General features: G+C 37.8%; 1 protein-coding gene across 6 annotated transcripts in view; it reads right to left on the reverse strand.

The window, feature by feature from the left end:
* LOC103723575 (NPC intracellular cholesterol transporter 1-like) overlaps window positions 1–24237 on the reverse strand; it is a 112632-nt gene that overhangs the window by 21470 nt on the left and 66925 nt on the right. For all 6 annotated transcript variants that reach the window (XM_039123861.1, XM_039123865.1, XM_039123863.1 and 3 more), the window contains 9 exons: window positions 20243–20326; window positions 7566–7634; window positions 7403–7479; window positions 6691–6760; window positions 6427–6576; window positions 5864–5929; window positions 5422–5566; window positions 5201–5265; window positions 5035–5100 (listed from right to left, as the gene is read on the reverse strand). In XM_039123861.1, coding sequence (XP_038979789.1) covers window positions 5035–5100; window positions 5201–5265; window positions 5422–5566; window positions 5864–5929; window positions 6427–6576; window positions 6691–6760; window positions 7403–7479; window positions 7566–7634; window positions 20243–20326 — 792 coding nt within the window. The remainder of the gene's footprint in view (window positions 1–5034; window positions 5101–5200; window positions 5266–5421; window positions 5567–5863; window positions 5930–6426; window positions 6577–6690; window positions 6761–7402; window positions 7480–7565; window positions 7635–20242; window positions 20327–24237) is intronic.

Consider the following 24237-nt stretch of genomic DNA (forward strand, 5'->3'; position numbering starts at 1 on the left):
GAGAAGGATGAGAAGACCATATGATCACCGAGGTCAATGGCATACCTTCAGCTCAGCATCTTCCCTGAGTTGACCAAATCCTCTTACCTCGGTTGACGATTTTTCCACCCTATGCAAAAAGGCGCCCTCTCCATCACATCGGGAGTGAAGATTACCATAATAACCTCCCACAGTTGCACTGAATCTTTAGGCAATTATATCACAATCCCAAATAAGTACAACACAACTCCAAGCTATTAAGATACGATTCGCAGAAGATTCAAGATCCCATCTATAAAAATGCCATGAGCCCTTTGACATTATTACAATCATTGTTACTAAGCTCTTTCTACCTTCTACTTCCTTTCTTCCCACCAAAAAATCCTCTTTGACTTAAGCATCGAAGGACCCGGTCAAAGCCAATCTAGCGAGTCACCTAACCCTTTTATTGCCTTGCAGATCCATGGAGGCAGCCTGCATCATCAATCTGAGGATCGACGCAATAGATTGGCATCCTTTGTGGGAACAAAGGAAGAAAAGCCATGAAGCTTAGAAAGGAACAACCGTCAAGTGTCCACCCAGCTGGACTCTGATGGCTCCCTACATATCCCTCAGAGACCTCAACAACCTTTATAGACTCTAGGAGCCATAAGAATTGAGCAGCTCAACCTGCTCATGAAGCAGTGCAAGTTCTCACAATGGCGATGCAGAATATGTAGCAGTAGGTCGTCAACCCCCCGGTTGACCAGTCGAACCATCAGGATGGCCTAGCGCAAAACAATAACCACCCTCATCCTAAGAACCTTGATGTTGGCCAGAGGCGCGGTTGCCTCAACTCTCCCTCTACTATAGCTTCTAGTCCTGACAATCCTTCTTTATGTCTGCCGAAAAAAGTCTTCAAGCGGGAGGTGGAACTCGAGCGGCAAATTAAGGAGATGAAAGACAAGATCAAAACCTTACAAGAGTGAAAGCCTGAAGCAAGGGGTTACATGGAGATGAAGAGCAAGCCTCCCTATACTAAAGAAATCATGGAGGAGCCCTTGTCGAAAAAGCTTAAAATGCCCCAGTTTGACCATTACAATGGTACCAGGGATCCGATGGACCATGTTGAGAGCTTCAAAGCTCTCATGCTACTCTAAGGAGCAACTGACACTGTGATGTATCGGGCCTTCCCAACCACTCTCAGGAAGGTGACTCAACTCTTATATTCGAGTCTCTAACCAAGCTCGATTAGTTCCTCTGATTAGCTCAGCCGCCAATTTATTGGCTACATCATCAGTAATAGAAGGCAGAGGAAGACTTCGACCATCTTATTTGCTATCAAGCAGAGGAAAGATGAGTTCCTCCGAAGCTACATTAGCTAGTTTAACATTGAGATGATGGAGGTACGCGAGTTGGTCCACTCAATTGCAGTCGCCACAGTAATAAATAGTCTGAAGGGCTCATGCTTCAGCTTCATGCACGAGAAAAGGCCTCACAAAGATTTGGCCGAACTCCTATCATAGACAGATAAATACACTCATGTTGAGCAAGCCATAGCTACTCAGAAAGAGGTGGGAGGAGGAAAGAATGGAAAGACACACGAGAGTGGTAAAGAGAATGGCGAGCCGAGAAGAAAACAAATTCGAGAAGAAAGGAGCACCGCTCGACCGAGGAGTCCATCTTGGATGTTCAAGAGGTACACTTCTCTTAATGCTCTAAGAAACCAAATCTTGATGGACATTCAAGATTAGAGGAATTTGAGCTGGCCTCGAAAGATGAAGACTTTTGTTGAGAAGAGGGACATAAGAAGATACTACCTGTTCCACAACGATCATAGCCACAATGCTAAGGATTGCGTACAGCTAAAAGATGAGATTGTGACCCTCATTCAATGAGGGTACCTCGGCCGAGACACAGATGATCAGAGAAACATTGGTCAAAACAGGCAAATCCATGAAAGGCAAGATAATTGACCACTTACTGAGGTAACGCCACTAACTCCAAAGGACTCATTGCTTAAAGATCCAGCCCTTCAACTAGCGATCAAATAGTTCAGATTGAAGAATCAGCTCAATGAAAAGAGGAAGCCATAGAATTAGAAGAGAGTGGAAGCCTTGCACTAAACTCGAAGAACTTATGCCAAATAACCAAGCCTGAGAAGTTCGGAGGGGTATCCATACCTCAAACATGAAAACATTGACAGCCTTAAGGCACATCATCAGTAAGAACCATCACACTGGATTTTGTATCCCTTGTTACTAACCATTAATAAAATTGTGTTTTAGTTCCTCCCTAATAACTGACCTGAAGGGCCAAAACGCCATAGGTTTCATGCATTCACAAAAGCTACCAAGCTTGAAGGCGGAGATAACTTTGTTTAGAAAAATCATAGCTGGGCCTAGGCTTGGATGAGAGAAGATATATTCGGCCTAATCAACCGGGTGTTAGCACTTCAGAAGAACCCAGCCGATTAGGGGTCCATTGGACACCAAAGAGAGCCATAGTCCAACCTTGGAGAAACGTAGTCCACCATGGTCAAATAATGCCAAGAACCAATGGTAAAGGCTTGTTGGCCACCAAAGAGGACCATTATCTAACCTTAGAAGGACCATAGTCCACCTTGATTGGACAACGTTAAGAACTAGCGATAAATGTCCATGGGTCATCAAAGAGGACCCTTATCCAACCTCGGAAGGACCATAGTCCACCTTGATTGGACAACGCTAAGAACTAGTAGTAAAAGTCCGTTGGCCATCAAAGAGGACCATAGTCCAACCTCGAAAGGGCTGTAAGTTTCCTCAGTCGGACAACACCAAGAACCGAGGGTGAAGGCCCATGGCCATCCAAAAAGGCCTGTACGCCACCCAAAAAAGCTCGTTGGCCACCTTGGAAGACTACAGTCCACCTCGACAAGACAACAGTCCACCTCGACAAGACAACGTCGAGAATAGAGGATAGCTACTACATCCTTTAAGGCCCGTTGGCCACCTCAAAAGGACCACAGTTTACCTTGGCCGAACAATGTCGAGAACTGAGGACAGGTACTACAAATATCTCTCAAGGCCTGATGGCCTCCGAGGACTGAAGTCTACTATCTTGGTCTTTGATAGGATGATCTTAAATACTTCAAGCATATTCTAAAGGCATTCTGGCTTCACTAAGCCGACCTCAAGAACACTAGCTTTATTCAGCCTATCTCTACAAAATTCTGGATTTACTTCAGCCTTATTTCAGGCTATTTCTATCTGATCTCTATAGCAATATCTCGGTCTATCTCTATGGCTTTTTATATCAATCGATCTCTATCAATATTTTGGCTTTATCTCAGCTCATTTCTATATGAATTATGGTTTTACATCAACCTATCTTTGTGGCTTCATCTCAAATGGCATTATAGCTTCATTTTCCCATTGCTCTATTTTGGCTTATCTCTAAAAGCATTTTAGTTAATCTGGACCATTTTAGCCAATCTCAAACATTTGAACTAATTTTTGAGAACTCTGGCCTGACTTGGCCGATCTCGACCTTGATGAGTTGAGTCTCCAATCGGCTTTCTAACATGGTAGCTAGTAATTTCAAGTTTCTAGAGTAGAATAATCATATGTACAACAATTCAAACCAGGGTATGCCGAACCGGCCCATACTAGCCGGTACGAACCGGTCCGGCTAGCTACCGGTACGCCGGAGCCGTGGAAACTGGTACAGGCCAGTTCTGTGCCGGAGATGAAGAAGGCGAAGAGAAGGAGAGAGAGGGTGGGGAAGAGAGGGAGGGAGGAGACTTGTGGCCGCCATCGGAGAGCCGCAGAGGGGCGGCGGAGCCTAGCAGGGGACGGGGGAACCCCCGGGGGCGTGGCGGACCTTGGTTCAAACCATTTCTTTATATGAAATTCAATTGATGTATGCATGCCAAAGAACAACTCACAAAATTATAGTATTAAGGTTTATATTAAGAATTAATGATAGTATACACATGTATTTCCATAGTACATAAAATTGTCAACAAAATAGGAATATACCAATAACCTAGCACCAGATAATGTTAACCATAATCTATCTAGAACAAAGCTTGGTCTCATGGCAACCATTATTGACTAGTACCAAAATCTTAACGAAATAAGATGCATGATGACTAGTACCAAAATCTAGGGCTTTCCCTTCTTCTTTCTTTTTTTTTTCTTTTTTTTTTCTTCTTCTAAAAATAAATTGAGGGGGATCCTAGCAGATGGTTTGGTTGCAAGAATTGAAGCATTCTTGCAAAGAGACATAGGTTTGCAAGTTTCAAGAAGGTTTGGAAAAACTAAAGACTTAGGTTCCAGATATTTAAGGTAAAACTATGTTTTTGCCATCTTTTGTCATACTAGTTATGTCTGTACAAGTTATCTTACATTTGTAAAGTTACCCAAGTTGGACCACAAATAGTTAAAACTTAAAACTATATGAAAAGTAAAATTCCTACTTTGAACAATTTTAATTTCATCATTCTAATTGAATTTCTATCATAGCCTTTTTTTGGCTACATCTAGAGTTCTTAATCGAGTTGATATGATATAGACTATAAGGTAATTTAAAAAAGGGAAGTCAATAACAATATCTATAACTAAGACACAATCACATCGTGATATGTTTCAGATTTTTAAGAATTAAGAATAAGTTATTATAGTCTAACATGATGTCTGCTAGCTTTCATCTTATATACTGGTTCATAAAATTTCATAGCATTTTTGAAAATGAAAGCTGATATTCCTTTTATGCTGCTATAGTTTTTTTTTTCTACGTGTTAGATAATCTATTCTATAAACATTTACAAATTACAATTGTAAACTGTGCTTCATGAGGTCTCCCAAATGTTTTGGTCCGGGGCTTGGAAACCAAAATTTGAACCTCGACCTTAAGAAAATTCTTATTTGAGTTCATCATAAGCATGCATCCATTCAACGATATAAATTTCCTAGGATTTTAGATCAGTTTTATCCTACTCTACCAAAATAATATGTGCTATGGAAAACTTGTTGGTTATAAAATGATAAGGAAGATGTCACGTCACTAATAAGAAAATAATAAAATCCACCATACCTTCAAAGAATCAGAAATTTTGGAACTAAAATCCTTGGCAGCTCTCATTGAGTTCACATAGTCACTCTGAGGGGAACCCAACCAAATCATGTCAGTTTAGAAGCACAAGGTTAGATATGATATAGTAATAACTAATAATATTTAATTAGAGGTGTTTTTGTCTTACTTGTTTATTAAGGGGAGTATGATATGTACGAAATGATGCCGCTTGAATAATTGCACTCTCGTAACCTATGAAATGGACAAACTGTCAAGTTTGACTATAATGAACCTACTAATTCATATCCTAACAACATGAAATTGATTGTTATTTTATGTTCATGATGGATAAATATTCACCATTATATTATTGTATGTTACAATAAGGGCACGGAACATGATACAAACCAGTGAGATCCACACTAGTGGTGTAAGCTCCTTTGCCACCCTTAGCACAATCTGAGGATGGCAATGCATTGAGAAACCATGGGAGCTTTTCCTTGAACAGTACTGTAGAAGGGCGACCATCATGTAATTCTGAATAATGGAAGCACTAAAACCACAAAAGATATAGTTAGTTTTCTCAAATTTTTTTATTATTAATTCATATACCACTAGGAAAAATAAAGCATAAAAAATTATACATAATTTAATTACACATTCTGATCAGTTAATGCACTCAAAAGCCGTAGCTATAAGAAAGAAAACTGCACCCCTTTTAATTGAAGTAAATATATATTAATTACATTTCATATAGGGACACATCCAGTCCAAGCAGGCTAATATTTACACTTTATATGTAATAATTATAGAACAACCAACAACACATAGAACTCTGAAGATATAATACCGTGGTACAATCTTTGCATATTCCACCCATGCCACATGATCCTTCATCAGGCTGACAGCAAGGAGGCTAGTAATGAAACAAATGAAAGTTTCAGTAAACATGCTAAGAGTATTATAGCCTTTATTTAATGCTAGTGAAACTACTTTTTCATAGAATCCAAAATAAAACCAGCAAACCATAACCCATGAAAATTATAATATATTTTCTTTAATAATTATTTTCACATGTTGCAATTAAGAGCTCTTGAGTACAAAATAAGCTTGAGAGGATGAGTTCCAAATAACTAAAGCAGTTCATGGGAAAAATTACGTGGAATTTTTCAGTTTTATAATTCATTGCTTTCTCCAAATCATAAATAGCCATACTTCCTCTTTCATTCATGCAATGAGTTTTCCAAAACAGAAATATCGTTTGCAAAGCAAAGGAAATAATTTCAAAGCTTCTAGCTCAAATAACATATTAATGGGCAAGAGAGGCATTGCTTAAATGTACTTTTAGGATATCAATGGATAGAATTCAAAGTGCAATTTTACATGATTAGGAAAGATGAAAAGCTGCTAGACCTGATCATCAGGGGGGCAATAGCTCCCATTCACAAACTTGCGACAGCAACTAAATGCTTCTGGGGATAGCCATATAAGAAAATCATCAAGCCAAGAAGCAGCAGGCTTAGCAATATAACTTGACTTAGGTATCAATGCTGCTTTTGCAATCTGAAAGAAGAATAATGTATATTTATAAACATGCAGTATGGTAGACAATAACAATTAGGAAAGCCTTCTAAATATTGATTAGAATGTCTGGATAAAGACAATGATGTGGTCTACCTCATTCAAGAGAGAGTTTGAATCACAATGATTGATGGAGCATATCTGGTTTGTTTGTCTTGACTCCAAGCTGGAAGAAAAGACCAAGTTTAGTGGATTATTCTGAATAGTTTGATGGTAGGTCATTATATTGCTAATTTAAGTTATAAGATAGTTTGTAAATTGGATAGTTTTTCATGTCCAATTTTAAACTAATGAAGAACATCATGAAAAAGTCTACATGAAAGGCATGCTCAATAAAGTTAAGTGTCAAGCGTATGGTCCATTTCCCTTTTATAGTTATGTATAAAACTCAGTCTTACGTATGACAAGCAGTCAACACTTAGATAGGATTTGACGTGAGGTTAAAAGTTCGCAACAAAACAAACATGAAAATGTCGATTCTCCCTCAAATATTCATGGAAGCCTTCCTACTAGTAGAGAAAGTAGTTGTATAAGTTCTTGAAGTTCTGCTAGGAGCAGCCAACCTGTGTTGGATTCGATCATAAAGTTATTTGGTGGAATTGTGGTTATCTTTTTATTCCTAGCCAGCAAGAGGCAGTAAGAATATGGAAAGAGGGAAGCATTGAGTGAGGTGACCATAAACCAATATAGAGGTGTTGTTATGACAGACTGATGATAAAAAGAATTATGGATATAAATTAAGCATAGCACAGAACAGTAATTTAATTTAAAAAGCAACTGTGTCAAACACAGTAATGCTTGTTAGTACCTGTAATTAAAGTCCTTTACAACAAAATACAATGGTGGTCCCACTCTAAGATACTTTGCAAGATCATCAAAATAATCCTACAGAAGTACCCATGAAAATGATCAGCAAAGGTCTTTCTTAGAGAACAATAAGGTACAAAAATCACTGATCCTTCAAAGCAAACCTGAAGATATGAATCTCTGGGAAGGACAACTTTCTGCTCCAAACCAGGTTGAAGTCTAGTACATAATGCCTGTTAGATTCAAAAGAACAAGTATATAACTAAGATCTTAGGATAAAGAACGTTCCATGCTTCAAATAAAGTGTAAACACATATAGATTCATAAGTATCCAAAAATGGAAATAAAGATCTTTGGTACAAAATTGAATGAATTATAGTATATTGACTCATTCTTTCTTTCTTTTTGGTAGAAAAAACACTGACTCATTCTTTATCATGATTGCTTATTTTTTCCACAAAGTAAATGAAATATTCTGATTATTTTATTTTAGTTAAGGGACAACAGTAAGCAAACATTAAAATTAAAAATATGTAAAACTAAAGGACAAGAAAAAAGAGAAGCGAGAGGGAAAGCTATGAGTTAGTAACGCATATAGCCAACGCATATAGCCTACTTTCGGGTGTACCATACAACCCAATTAGGTACCTTTATGGTATGTTACCTCAATATTGTCTTGTCTCAACACCTAGCAAAACTGTTGTCTCTCCTTTAGCAGCATGCAATTGCCATGTGATTTGACCTACTAATAGGGGTGGCAAATTATGACCTGATCCACAACCAAAGATTGCCGAACTAGGCCGTACTGCTCGGTTCAGGCCAAACCGAGCCAATCTGGCCTCAGACTGGGTCGGTTCGCTATAGAAAAATGGTTCTGAAACCTCAATAATATTGGCCAAAATCGGTAATTTTTAGTCGGAACCGGCTAGCTCCAACTAGTTCATCTTGGACTCGGTGCTAAATTATTCGTCTGTTGTGGTTGTGGCTGTAGCCTGGCATTCGGCTTTTAAAGCTGAATGCCACTAAAAGGGAAGGCCGAAGAAGGCCTTCCCGAACTTATGCAGCTAAATTTCTTTTTCGAAAAATAGTTTTTTTTCGAAAAATTCCACAAACAACATCGATTCAAGCTATCAAAAGGAAGAGCCAAGTCTAAATAAGGTGTGCTTCCTTTCTCCTATTTTCTTTCTTCTTTTTTTTTATAGAGACCTTGAAAAAATAGCTCAAAAATTGCAAAATAAGAAAGATCATGCCAAATTTTTTGTTTTGGGCTTGATTTTTTATATATCGTAGATCTATGGATGATGTATATTATGACATAAAATTTTTTAATTTTTAGATTATATATAATTCTTAAAAATTATAAATATATTTTTGGTTTAAAAAAGATAAATATTTTTTTAAAAAAATGTTAAATTAGAAACATATTTAGGAGCATACAAGCTACTCTATATAAAAATTTGGTGTCTATTCATCTAAGTTTTGACGCGATCATGCGCACAATAGCCTAGGCCTAAATTTGAAAAGAATTAAAAAATAAGTAATCTTTTTGCATGCCCGAGAGTCTAAAAAAAATATATACTTATATAGCATCCATTATTAGGGTCTACATCGATCTGAGATGAAATTAAAATTTTGAAATATTATTATTTAAAAATTATTTTTAAATATAAAAAATAATTTAAAATATATAATTGATACAAAAAATTATGAAAAATTAGTAGTACGTATTACATAATTCAGCAGTAATTTTTGAGGTAGAAATCATATTTTTCTAAATTTATGCTATGCAAATATTATGTTAAACTAGAAATTATTAAAATATATAAATAAATAAATTAAAGTTATGTATTAGATAAATCAGATATATTATCTGGGGTAAAAAAATTATCATCCTCGTATTAATAATTTGCTAATTTTAAATAACTGATATACTGGCATACTTGATCAACCGGGTGAAGAAATGGAGCCATCAAGAAAAAAGAACCCAGAGCGTGATATTGGCTAGGAGCATGGGAGAATGCTCTCGGGCCAATGCTAGTCGTAGTGCAACTGGTGTAACCAAGAGTTCAGAGGAGGGGTAACTAGGTTGAAGCAGCACTTAGCTGGTGATTACGGTGACTTATCTATGTGCCGCAGATGCCTACAGGAGTTTCAGCAGCTGATGAAGAAGAACCTCGCTGATTTTAAAGAAGTGAAAGAGAGGGCTACCAAGAAGAAGACAGAGGTGGAATACCGAGCGGCAAAACCACCTTTTGATCACTCTAGGGAGTCAGAGGAGGTGTCCGCTCCAAATGACGAGGAGAAACAGATCTAGACTACTATGCAGACGAGCCTGGATGATCAGTGGTAGCAGAAGAAGATGGCCAGGCATAGGACTCGATTTGGGCCCTCATTCTACGAGTCGGGCTCTGGTTCTATGGGCAGCGTGCCATATCCAGAGTTCACGAGGACCTCCTCAGTTAGGAAGGGCGTCAGCAGAAGTGGTGGTCGGATTGCATCTATACTGGAGGCTTTTGGTAGTAAAAAGAAGTCATCTAGAGAGATTCCACCAGGAGCAGCAACCCATGATTTAGATTTGCATGCCTTTTTCAGCAAAGATTCGAAGCAGCAAAGGGTTGACTCAATGCTGAAGAAGGATAAGAAATAGGATATGTGGCGAGTAGAGGAACTGTTTGACACAGAAGCGCCTCAACGACCTTGTATATGTTCACTAAAATCTAAGATTGAGGCTAAAGTGCATTCAGGAGGACGTGGAGCTTAAGTATGCAGATCTAATCCATAGTGCTTTCATTGATGATGGCGATGATCCTATGATTGAATGTCTTATGGGCCAGTAGGAGGAGCCGGAGCTTGATGAGCTAAGATCGCCTCCACAACTGGCTAGCCTCGTAGCCCACAAGGCTAGGGCAGACCAAAAATGAAAAACAAAAGGCACCTGCAGCCCCAATAGAGAGTGTCGAGGAGTCCTTGAGCAGCAGTGATTACGATTCTGGTGATCATGGATCTGCTGGCACTAAAGAGAGTGGAGGAGTCCCAATTTATGAGATACAACTGGAGGGTGGTCTTCAATACACCGATGAGTCCCAGTTTACGCATGCTACACATGATCAGGACCATGGTTCACGATCTGGTAGAGTCTGCAAAAATACGATTGCCTATAAGAGATGGGCTCCTCGAGGTTGTTCAGGAGGACATAATGCAACTACAGATGACCTCACATGTGGAGTAGGATCCATAGACGTATCAGGTTCAGAGTTATATACTGGATCCTATTATATCCACTGCAACAGACAGCCTATGACCCATATAGATATAGATATGGATATGGTACGTTTGAGGCATCTTCCGGCGGCTACTATCCTACGCAGTCTGGAGCATTTTACGGGTTGGATTTTGCTGCCGAAATATTTGGATGGGCCCCTCCAAAGCCGTATTATCAGCCAGAGAACATCTTTCAGAGCTAGAGCTTTAGCGAGAGATCTGAGAGTGCTTATAATCTGGTGCACGTTTTTTATGGGATGAACATACAAGACTATAGCGCCACTTGGATAGAGAGATGGGTTGATGTGCCTCCTGATTATGCTGATGATCCGGATATCTACGAGAGGCATCGCTACTCAATCCGATTTTAGATATCATTATGTATGTTTGTTGGACTTCAAAAGTATGCAATTGATTGTATCTTAATTTGAAGATATTTTATGTTGTTCATTTTATGATTTATATCATTTTAAAGTAATAAAATGCATCATTTAGCTTAAACCGAGATCATGAAAACATAAAAAAAAATCAAAAAAGTATCAAGAAAATATCAAAAAATATCAGATTATACTTAAATTCATAGGAAAAGTTCGAAAAGAGAAAGAACTCCCACAAAAAAATTTAGGGCATGTTGGTGCGTCAACCGGCACGCCCAACCGGTTCATACCGGTTTGGTTCGGTCCGAACCGGTATCGAACCGTACCAAGCACCGATCGGTACGACACCCAGTACTTGTTCGACTGCTTTAAGTATGTTCAAGTTTAGTATAATTGGTTGTCATAAACAATCTTTGCCGACTTGCAGTATCCAATAAAAAAGGCAGGAACTCCAACCAAGTTCAACTCAGTTTAGGTGGGGTCCACTACTATATTGATCTCACACCCCCATTCTCTGATTTGTTCTGTGACAAACCGAGTTACTCAGTTTAGAAGCGTCTTGTACCGTTTAAATCACATGCTCCTCCCCTTATCACTCCCTCTTTTTTGTGAGAAAACAGCACTAGCACCTCCTTTCCAATCGCATCTCTCCCTCTCTCAAGAGATTCAACACCATTGCCCTCTTCTGCTCTCATGAGAACCCTGCAAGATTTTCCTCTCCTCGCTCTTTCCCTTGCAAGGAATGCAGCCATATCATCCCTCTTCTCTCTCTTTCTCCTGTGCACACATTGATCCCAACTTCTTGTAAACTTCTACAACAAAATCTTCATTCTCTCCATATTATTTTAATATCAAAATAATTTCTATGTATATGAATTATCTAATTTTAAGAAGAAAAAGCCTGTATAAAATAATTTCTACAATAACTAAATTCAGTAAAACAAAAATCTATCTTAATATCTGCAAATTAATATTCCGAAAATTACTTTCTGGTTTTCAAATATCTGTGTAGTAGATTATTCCATATTAAATATCTGTAATTCAAAATAAAACTCCCATAAATTACTTTCTGTTTAATAAGACAACAACAAAGTGAATACTGATTAATTTTGGCAAATATATAATTCCAACAATAAATTACAAAATTATGAAAATTCAGTATATTAATTAGGGAAAAAAGTTACAAGAAAAAACTTCTGATTGCTAAATTTCTGCACACACTATATTTAAATATCCTAAATTATACATAATTTTTTGGACAAATTATATTTTAATATTCTAAATTCTGTAAATTAGGTTTCAGGTAATTATTTCCTACTAAATAAATTTTTATTAGTAAAACTTTTGTATATAATAATTCAGCTGTTAACAAGAAAGTTTACATAAAATATTAATCTGAAATTCGAAACTTAAGAAGATAACTAGCATTTAATTCTGTAAATATTATGATATACTATTTTGAATAAATAAATTTACAAAATTTATTTCTAGGTGATATATTATTGAAGTTGCTCAATTCCATGGAGGCTCAGGGATCTTGTTGGACTCGAGCAATCGTAAGGTTTTATCTAAGTCCTAGCATATCCAAGACTTAAAATTTATTTAAATTTTATCACGACCAAATTTTGATAAAAATATAATTCTTGATATTTGATCCTGGAGATATTTTTAAAGATTAGTTGGAGTTGTCTGTTGAGTGTGTGCATTGTAAATAATGATTCACTTTTTTTGGGGCTTTCTATGAATTTGCCTTTGAATAAGTATTTGATATAAAATAAATTATAAATTGACCAATATACAAGTTCTGAATTTAAGAAATTATGTTTTGAACGGAAAACAAATTTGTAACATAAAATATTATTTTTACTTTATTACCAAATGTTGTGAATGTGCACATTTGCTTATAATTTGACATCTAAATGATTTATAAATAGCATTGACGTGTTTCAAATATTTGACTCTCAACCTGACCAGGTTTTGGACCCAGACGACATGGGTTATACCGTTATAGTATACACAGCAGCGTATAAGTACAACATTCTATGTAGGGTATAAGTACAGAATTCTAACCTACTCTGCAAGGTATAAGCGTAGTATTCTAGCCCACTATACAGGATATCAATGCAGCTCTCTGGTCCTATCACCCGGTATAAATATGGTCATAGTCTCAAAGCCTATTGAGTTGAAATATGGTCTTTTAAAATTGTTTCTACGCAAATGCTTGAGCAAACCTGAATATTTATGATTATAAATATCTTACAAAAATATAATAGTTTGCCATGCATGCTTATATTAGCAAGGCAAATTTACTAATCTTTTACTCGAGTAATCTAGTTGAGGTATTCATTACTTACTAGGTAGTCGAGCTCATTATTTAGTCTCTTTATTCTTTATAGATTCAAAGTATTGGTGACTAAAGGGACACCATTATGGGAGTGTGGCTAGATGCAAGAATAGAATTCTCAACATAATCTAGAATTAGTCTTTGTTTTCATAGTATAATTGTTGGAAGTATTTTATATACTTTCTTAGATCGCATCCAACATTTGGAGAGCTACTAAAGTTAGATTCCTTCGAACAAAATTTATTATAATTTCTTGTTATTTTTTCAGGCCGGTATGGGCCGGTACCATTTTCCACCGCTGGACCAGCCAGTACGGGCCGGTTTTGCATCGTTTGTGGATGATTTATCGTTGGAGTGATGAAATCTACCATGCCTCTAACCTATTTAATTATTGGGTCGGATCATGTCTCAAATTTTTAACCCATTTAAAACCTACTAACCTATTTAACCCAACCAGCGTAACCATTTTTAAACCAATTTAACCCAATAAAAATTCACTTAGCCTATTTAATCCATTAAACCTGATTCGACTCATTTATAAATGGGTTATGCGGGTTGGATTATATGTTTGATAAAAAGGTTGGGTTCGAATCAGGGTTTTTGACCTACTTAATAAACAAGTCGGGTTCTTGTTGATAAATTTTTGACCGGACCCCTGTCTGACACCATCCAACGCAATCCAACCTAATTGCCACCCCTACCTACCAGCATGGGATCAAATACAAAGGCTGAAAACGTTGTTCTAGGCATTACATACTGAAGTAAAAAATTTATAGCATTCATCATACCGTCCCAAACCACAAAGTTTGGAGCACGGTCGGCAGAACTATCCCGAATCGGATAGTTCCAGCCGATCCGACCCGTACCAGTAGCTCACTGGTACGGTTCCGACAACGGAAACAAGACACGTTGTCTGAGTCGGAGGAGAAGGAAAGAGAGAGCGAGCGGGGGAGGAAGGAAGAGGGAGAGGTCAGGAGGGCCGGCAGGTGAGGCCGCAAAATAGGGGTTCGACTGCGGCTTCAAAGAAAATTCAAAAAATTTAAGTGAAGTCGGAAAATCACTTGCTGACTTCACTTAAAAATCTCGAAATTTTACTGGCCGCGGCCTTGCCTGCCGCAGCTTTCGTCGGCCCTCCCCGCCAACGTCCGCCATGGTTCCTCTCTCCTCCTCCTCTCCCTCTCTCTTTTCCTCTCCCACGGTACCGTGCCCTCACTCGTCGGCATGGGCCCGACATGGCTTGTACGGACTCGTGCCGCCACAGAGCCGATATGGTGCCCGGTACTTGTTCCTCCAACCTTGTTTGGAGCGTACCGAATCGTACCATCCTGGACCGATCGATTCAAACCCGAACCAAGCAAGCCCGCCCGGTTCTACTTGGTTCATAGTAGTTCGGGCCCTATTCATTTTTAACTAATTGAGAGGGAGACAAAGAAGGCCTTTTGAGCCTTCTCCACCTCTCTTGAAATCGTTTGGTTCACAAGAAAAAATTTCCCACACTGGAATGTTTTTTCTGAAAAGCTAATTCCAGGGTATATGATACCTGGAAAAACGGATTTTGCATGTTTGTTTGACCATGAAAAAGTGGCACATGCCAGAGTGGCTTTTATTTGGTTGAGTATTTACTTTCCTAGGCAAGTTGTGTAAGATACTTGTTATGCCCTTAATAAAGGAAAAAACCTTACACCATTCTATCCAAAAGCTTAAGAGTACTTCTAAAAAAAATCCTCCAATTTCCATTGGATGGGAATTGGGCTTCTCATGTCCCACGTGGGTTTGTCTTTCCCATGAAATGTGGGAATATTATCCCCATGGAAAAGCTACTTTCCCATTTCTCCTTTGAAAACTCCAACCAAACATGAGGCATTTCTTCATTTTCCCATTAACCACACTCCCCCCTCTTCCCACAAACCAAACGAGTCTTTTATATTTTTCAACACAAAAAAACATGAGAAAAGTATTCATATTCATGGATTTCAGCTCGAATCCAACTAAAATCAGGTAAAGTGCCCCCTACCCATTCCTATCCTCCCTTTTTTTATGTCGAAAATTAGCCGAAAGTGGAGAAAATGAGAGATCATGCCAAAACATTGGATTTTGGTATGATTTCAAGATATACCGTAGATCTACTGATGATCTATGCAATGCAACCAAAATCATAATTGTTCATTAACTACATAAATTCTAGACAAAAATATATTTTTTGGATTAAGAATAATAAAAATAAAATAATGATTTTTTTTTTCCAAATAGAGGAACTACCTCATACAAAAGTGCTTGGAGGACCTAGTATATGCTCATTATAATCTAAGGCTCAGATTAAAGTACATTAAAGAGGAAGTGGAGTTGTAGTATAATGCCCTCTTTACATATGATGAGGAAGATTCAGTGATTAGGTGGCTTGAGGCTAGTAATAGCAGCCAAAGCTTGATGAGCCTGTATCACCTTCTCAACTAGCCAATTTCATAGCAAGGGAATCTAGAGAGCATGCAAAACAATAGGCAGAACGACATATGACATACTCACATCCAGCCAAGCAACAATAGAGTTCAGGAAGGGTCAATCATCATTGCAGTGCACCATGTCTGGGATATTCTCCCAGTACTTTAATAGAGAATGTTAAGAAGAGACCATCATTGTACCTAATCTAGTTAGGCAAATAGAGCCACTCAAGGCGGTGGACCCAGTCAGGTAAGTGGTGGCCACTCAGGCAGAGGCATCCAAGGAAAAAGGCAGCTCCTCAGATCAGTAAGAAATACAAAGGAAAATGATCTGTTATTTCACTGTAATGACTGGATGAGGAGTCTTCTTACTATGATTCCCAGATCAACGAACCCATAAATCAAGGATCGCCAAACCGGTTCGGCCTGGTTCATGCATCTGAAAGCCCAAAAAAATTTGGAACTGGTACGGACCGGTTCGGGCCATTACAGTTCGGCCGGTACCGTCCGACAATGTTTTTTAACATTGCTGGTACAGGCCGGTTCAACATTCCTTGTTTTAAATGATCGATTGCCCAGATTATCTTGTGACACCAGTGATGATGACGATAGTTCTAGTAAGAAAAGGAAAGGATCGAAAACTGCAATTCCATTGGAGAGAGTGGATGAGGAGTCTATTCGCCCTTATACGAAAACTAGTTAGCCCTCAAAATGATTGGTTGCCAGATCTTTTTGCGATACCGGTGAGGATTAAAATGATAGTTCAAGCGAACGATGCATCTGGTAGCCAGAGAGGTAGCGGTGGAACTGGCATGGTTGTATATGACTTATAGTCCCAAGATCTCCGATTCACCAGCTAGTCCGAATTTAGTCATGCCACATACGATAGGGACCATGATGCACAACCTGATTGAGCATTTGAGGATACCATTGCATCTAGAAGATGGGCCCCTCGATGTCACTTGGGACATAACACCATTGCTACAGTTGACTTGGCACGTGGAGTAGGGTCTCTAAACATGTCTGGATCTGACTTGTACATCGGATCCTAATCCACACAGTCAGTTTATGACCTGCATGGATAAACTTCATTTGAGGCATTGTATTCGAGTGGTACTAAACCCCATTGCCTTAGGCACCTGATGGATCAAATTTTGCTATCATGATCTTCGGATGGCCAGTCCAGTATCAGACAGAGATCAGTATCAGAGTGGCCATCCAGCAAGTATAGATTACGGGATGTAGGAAAATGAGGTAGATTATTAACTTGGTGTAATATTCCAGGCCCGAATTATGATAACAACTCCGACATCTACAAGAGATAGACACTCCACAAATTTTAGATATCGATATGCAAATTCTACTTTAAGTACATTAAATGGATTCCACTTGTTATATTGTACATACAGTCAATTATAAGTACTTTAATTATACTTCAAATCCATTTGATGACAAAAAAGATATGAAAGATATCAAAACAACATCAAAATCCTAAATTAAACAACCATAATGACGAAAATAATAACTCAAAACAAAAATAGATTGAAAAATAAAAAAATAATGAAAATAGCGTAAAGTCAGATGATCAACACCTTACACCGTACCATATGTTGGTATGGCATCGAATTGTTACCATACCGGTCACCAACTAGTACGCCATCTAGTACCAGTACAACGAACTTTGTTTTGGAGTTTTGTATTGTCTAACTGGTACAAAGCTGCTTCTACTCAAATAAAATGTCCTACTTCTTGCAATCTTTGAATTCTCATGTGGTCCATTTTAGTGGATGGATTCGCTCCCTCACCACTCCACCCTCACCCTCCCCTCTCCTAGGGATGGCAGCCATGCAGGTTTATTTGGATATGCGACCCATCCCAAAACCCTAATAGGACCCATTTAGCAAAACGCTATAGGGTTTGGGAGTTAAAGTTAAAATCTGTTAGAGTTTGGGACAGGTTTGGGACTTGACCCTCGGATACTCACTACCCAAACCCGATGATATATAATATATATATTAAAAAAATTTATAAAAGTATATATATTGTGAGGGGACTTGAACCCCAAACCTCAAGGATATCTAACCTCTACCTTTATCAAAAAGCTCCAAAGCCCTTTTATATTTAGATTGTTTGCCTAATTATTGTAGCCATTTTTACTTGATATTCTTCCCCAACCTTTTTAATTTTTTATAATTTCCAGTCGGGTTCCCCACCCGAATAATCCGACCCAAATAACCCAATCTGGATAATGATTAATTGGGAGCTTCGGGTGCCCAACGGATTTAGCCTTTTTTGATGGGATGGGTTTGGAAATTTAGGGTAAATTTTTAGTCGAGTTGGGGCAGTTTTGGGTAGTAGGATTTTCAATGGGTTCGGATACGGATAGGCAAATGTTTCTTGTACCCTACCCATTTCCATTCCCATTCCCTCCAAAGAATTTTTGTGAGGGACTAAGTTAGAATGCTCTTTTCACTTCTTCGTATTTTCACCTAGTGTAACAACGTGCCACTATTCTATTGTGAAAGAATCACTAGTTGCATAAGCATTGCCAGGTTAGTGTATGACATAGTCTATTGATGTTTCTAACTAAACATGACAAAGGTATGACAAATGTTAATATGTCAAGTAGATGGCACCGCCAAACAACTATAAATATAGTCAAACCTTACTAATGTTGTCTTCGTCATAGTGAAATGTGGACTTATTTTTATCAATCCCTGATATTTCTTTAGAGATTTGTAATAACCTAGGACCTCGCCTAAAAAGACTAGCCCAAAAGGTATTATTTGGGTTCTATGGCCGTAAATAAGTACCCAAGATCTATAACTGCATAGTCAATATGGAAGTAAACACACCCGGCACGAGTCCTCACATACTCCCTCCTTTAAGTCCTAGCATCCTCAATTCCTCATCGAGCTAAGGGTCCAGGTCCATTCAAATCCAATCATAAATACCATGATTAGCAGTCGGAAGGTCCATGTTGCAATGTCTCCTAGTCCATATGAACAATGGTTTTGGTCCACTCTGATACCCATTTGTTACAACCTAGGATCTAATCCAAAAAAGCTAGTCGGAAGGTATTATTTAGATTTCTTGGCTCTATGTAAGTACCTAATGTGGGACTATATAGCTAATGTGGGACTCACCACATGTCCGAATAGGTCCTCACATACTATAGTGCATCTTGAAATATAAAAGCTAAAATGAACATATCTTATCTAAAGATCAGGTCATAGAAATCAAATGGCTGATTGTTGAGCTTTTAATGTTTCTTCAGCTTAAGTACTATTCAACATACTGAGAGAAGTAGCATCTACCCTCTCCTATTATTACAAGTAATCAAGTCGTGCATTGTCACTTAATCTAGACTTAGAGGTAACCATATGTTTCTAAACCAACATGTCATCAATTCGAAGGAGCAATAACTGCAAAACCCATCAAGCCATAGCATTCAATCAAAAATGCCGCCACATACCCACTGCCACTAGGATACAATACCGACTGATCTACTTCCTAGAGAAACATAGTTATCACATAGATGTGTTGTTCTATCTTTAGCTTCAATGTGCTTTTGAAAACTTGGTTCTAAAGTTGACCTTATTGCCTTGGCTCAATATATATTGCTTTTTTCCCAGACTATACTACTCTATGAGAATACACAAAGTTTTTTTAGCACATTACCAAAACAATTTGAGCTTTTTAACAATGAACAAGGAAAATTCAGGAAAATGAATAGAATCCATTAATATCAGAAGATGTAGATGATGTTTATTCTATAACACACCAAAAGAAAGCAAGGAAAAAAAAGGAAAGAAAGAAAAAGGTACTGTGAAATGGATAATCAACATGGAGAATTAGGTAATAGTGGAAAATCTAAAACAGAAATGTTCCTTACAAGTATTAATAAATGAAGCAATGAACTATGTAAAACTGATTTGAGATGTGCTCCATATAATAATGACGATAAGAAAATTAACACATACAGATTTTAACATGATTGCAAGCTAACATGCACTGGGATGACAAAAAAGGTTATATGCAAAATGCAATATTTGTCAAATGTTTTAACATCAGGAGTATAGCAGACGGTTGTAGCAGAAGTTGCACCTTCTTAATTTGACTATATTAAACTCAAAGAAATGGAAGTCCACATGCAATGCAGCTTTTCAGAAGCAAGTAAGCTGAACCAACAGAGCCATTAAAAATTGATGTTTCAAAGAAAAATAAAATCGTAAACTAAGGAATTAATCTTTCAAGAAAGACAGAGAATTTATATTTCATGATGTGGGTCTGTAATAGTCACCAAAATTCAAGCAGCATTTAGGCTAACTGATAGTGCAAGTATAACAAAAAGACTAAGAGTTAAAGATTATCAGCAGTAAAATGATCACATATAGGAATAAGGTAGAGAAGTAACTCACAATGCTCGTCAAAGCAAAACCAACAAATAGAGCAATTACTATGATTTTAGCTCCAAGAAGGCCAAGAATAGGTGCATGGACATCCTACAATAATATCCAAAACTTTTGTAAAATATAAAACAATCCATAGAAACCAACTTAAAACTATTTAAGCACTCGACAAAGCATCTTTAAAATCAAAATTCTTGTATGTTAAAATTACTAGATAATAAACAATATTCTAATGCTACCAATATAGTACCATCTACCAAGATTCGCCGTACCGATACTGGACCCCATATCAGTGCCACACTATCATAGTGTCAGTACGGTACGGTATGCGGTATGCCTGGCATACCGAGTGTCGGTACGCCACCAATACCAGTACTGTACGGTACGGTACGCCCATTATTGTTCGGTACAGTACGGTACAACATACCATGTATAGTACCAAACAAACACTTTCATCAAGTAATAGTGTTGTTCTTCACTTCAACGTGATTCATTATTCACAAGTGTAGAGCATAAACAAAAATAAAATGAGAATCTTGATTTCCCAAGGTTCCAATCCAGGTTCCAGACCTAGTGTCAATTAGGGATCAGGTCCATATAGTACTAGGATGATAGACTGGAATCCCAGTAATTCACTAAAATGCACATTTTTTCTGATATTTTCTCGTTTATTGTTTTAATAGTTGTTTAGAATCTTTTTAGGGTTTGTATAGGTCTTCAATAATTTAAAGTCTTTTTCCTAAAATTAATTTTTATTGTAAAAATTATGTCATTCTAAAAATAGCATTATTACATAAAAAAATAAAATATGCAGCTAAAAACAACAAAAATGATGGTAGGATACGTTAATACCCACCTATAACATATTAAAGTTTAAGACTCATGGAAGAAAAATGTCATGTCTTTCTCCCTTTTTGTGAGAAGCCAAATAGACTGATTTCATTGTTCCCCTTGCTGTTTTGATTTTGGAAGAAAATGTTAAAAAGATAAAAATAAGGGGGGAGAGTGGTTTACCAAGTTTTAATTTAATAAGGCTTCAAGCAAGCTAGATCTATACAATAGGGTCTGGATTTGAGATCTCTCCTCTTCTTCCTCTACCTTCTCTATTTCCGCTCCATGCATGTGAAGCAAATAGGGAAAAAAAGGGGTGTCGGGTTACCCCCGCACGTGTTGCAACGATTGCAGCGGAAAGACACGCATGGGGTCATTCATCTCATGAACATCCTAGGAAACGTAGATTTCAAAAAAAATTCTGAGTTCTCTAACTCAGAAAATTATGAAATCTTAAGGAAAAATTAAAATTACTAACTTGATTAATTTCAGATCTACTATTAGGAATTGTAAAGATTCTATCTTTACCTTTGAGCAGATAGATCTTCACCACTATCTGATGATCGTTGTATTTGGTTCGCTTGAAGCCGCACAAGCGTCCGGCCTTCACAGGTATCCACACGAGGTAGATCGCTTCAAGAACCTTGATCTCACCGGGGTGCTAGCTTCCTTGCAGAGATCTTCTCTTGATGGCTAATTTTCTCTCTCTTTCAATCAACTCCTTGATTGTTTTGAGAGGAAAGAGGAAGAAGAAGGACGAGGAGGAAGAAGAAGGACGAAGAGGAAGAAGAGCCTGTGCCTCTTTTTCTTCTTTTCTTTGCACATGCATGGAAGAGGAGGAGGAAGAGGGTGGGCGGCTGAATCAAGGCACTTCCAATGCTTCTAAGCCCTCATGCCACCCCTCCTTTTATAGGCATCTCATGCCTATCTAAACAAAAAATAATTTCAATGAGAAATCACTTCTTGATTCATCCCTCCAAATTCTACCACACCCCTTACTTAATTCTTGCACACCCCTTACTTAATTCTTCCACATCCTTTATTTAAAAGGGATTGGAGAGAATCAAGGGCTCTCCTTGCTCCGTGTGGCAAGCTAAGAGGAGAAAAAGGAGAAAAAGGAGGGGCACCTTGTGGTGTGTGGAATCAAACAAGGAAAGAAGGGGCGAACGCCCCTCCTTTCTTTGGTGCGGATGAAAGAGGAGGGGCGCATGCCTCTCCCTTATTTCCCCTTTCACATGCATGAAGGAACCCTTCCTTCCATGCTATGATTTCCTAATCTAATTAGAAAACATGTGATCCCCCTTGTTTGATTTAATCCTAATGCAATTAGGACCCAATGTGTCCTCCAATTTGATTCATGTGAATCCTAATCCAATTAGGATCCAAATTGGACTTTATGAATTAAGTTCCTTATCTAATAAGGAGTTCTAATTAATTATGCCCAATTGAATCAATCAAAATTGTAATCTAATTGAAAATCCTTCTTCTTTAACTCTCTTAGTGGGTTAAACCAATTATCAATCAAATTGACAATCAAGATCTATTGCGATTCTAAATTGCAATCCAACCGTTGGAATAATCAAAACCTCTAATATGTATGACCCCATAGGTTCTATTCTGTCTAGTAGTGAGATATATTGTGATCTCCATTACAATATCATTGAAACTTCTTTCAATAGGTTGAAACAATTTCAAGTTTCAACTCTTCTCTTTAGAGTTCACTGATCATCAAGTGAATGCCTTTGAATCCCACAATCCACTAGTGACATCTAACAGCATATAGGGGCAACCCAGCAGAACGGAATGGATGAATCTCTAGATGTAGTTAGCGTATGATATATTACCTCCTATCGTGGATCCCGATAAGATGGAGGTTATGGATAACTCGTCAAACCCCATCGTCCGTTATATATCAAATTTATTTGACTCAAGTTCGAGATTGGAAAACTCTTTTTCCAAAACTGCCCTAGCCAAGGTCTTTCAAACTTAGTCTCATAAATCAGATAGGATCACTCCTAATTTATCAACGTCAATAGATCCCATCTAGATGCAACCCTAATCCGACAGTGAGCCTACTGCAGCCAATTTGCACCGCAAGGACCCTTAGGGTCCATGTTTATATGCTTGTCAAATTACAGCAACATTACTGTGATTAGTTGAGGCATCACAGATCTAAGTACTAGTCATACAATTGTAGCATCAAGTAAGTCACTGACGAATGAATAGATATCCAAATGACTTCTTGTTTTGATCACGCTCAGTTTTCTTATTCTCTAACAAGCACTTGCACAATCACTCCAGTATCCCCACATTGTGGACTTAAGACTCGTCCATCAAGAAAAGTGATCTGTGCACTAATCTCATCGGATCGTCCTTCGTGATGATCCATCGATTAGGAGCAATTCAGGAACTAATTACCTAATGACGCATGTCTTAAATTCTCAACTCTTGAGAATATGTGTTATCATCTTATTAATTTCTAGGACGATTCATGGACACATATAATAATATGAATGAACAAAATGTCTAATTTTATTAATCAATAAAAAGGTCAAGTACAAATTTTATGTCCTAGAACAATTACAATGCGTCTGCCAAATTGACTTCTAGGGCATACTTCTAACAAGGGGCTCAATCATCAACCTGGCTCATAATGGTTTAGAGTCTTTAGACTTTAGACATACTATTACAAATACCAACCGAGCTGATTCAGGTTTTCAAGTGCTAGGTTCCCAAATCTGTCCAAAGACATCACAACTCAGCGTTTCCCATCTAGATGGTCAGGATGGAGACAACGTATATCAGGTTTTGAAACCATGCCTTTTCCCATGCATTTAAATTCAGTTTTATATGACAAACTAAAATAAGCGTATATTTCAGTCCTCATTGTAAAGTTTATCCCAAGGTGCACTGAATCACTAAGGTCTCTTGAAGCTATGGACAAGGTGCAAAGCAAGATGTGCGCTCTCATAAAGCACAGAAAATATATCAAATGAATGAATTTATGATGTTCAAGATATATGATAATTAAAATGATACAAAATAAACATGCACAGACACACACAGTACACAGAAATGCAGCATATGGTTGTCACAATAGAAAGCATGCATATAGAAAAAGACATACAACCATCCAATGTCAGAAATATGAGAAAATGCAGGAATATATAAGA

This window comes from Phoenix dactylifera, chromosome 2 (genome assembly GCF_009389715.1).
Source record: "Phoenix dactylifera cultivar Barhee BC4 chromosome 2, palm_55x_up_171113_PBpolish2nd_filt_p, whole genome shotgun sequence".
Lineage (NCBI taxonomy): Eukaryota > Viridiplantae > Streptophyta > Magnoliopsida > Arecales > Arecaceae > Phoenix > Phoenix dactylifera.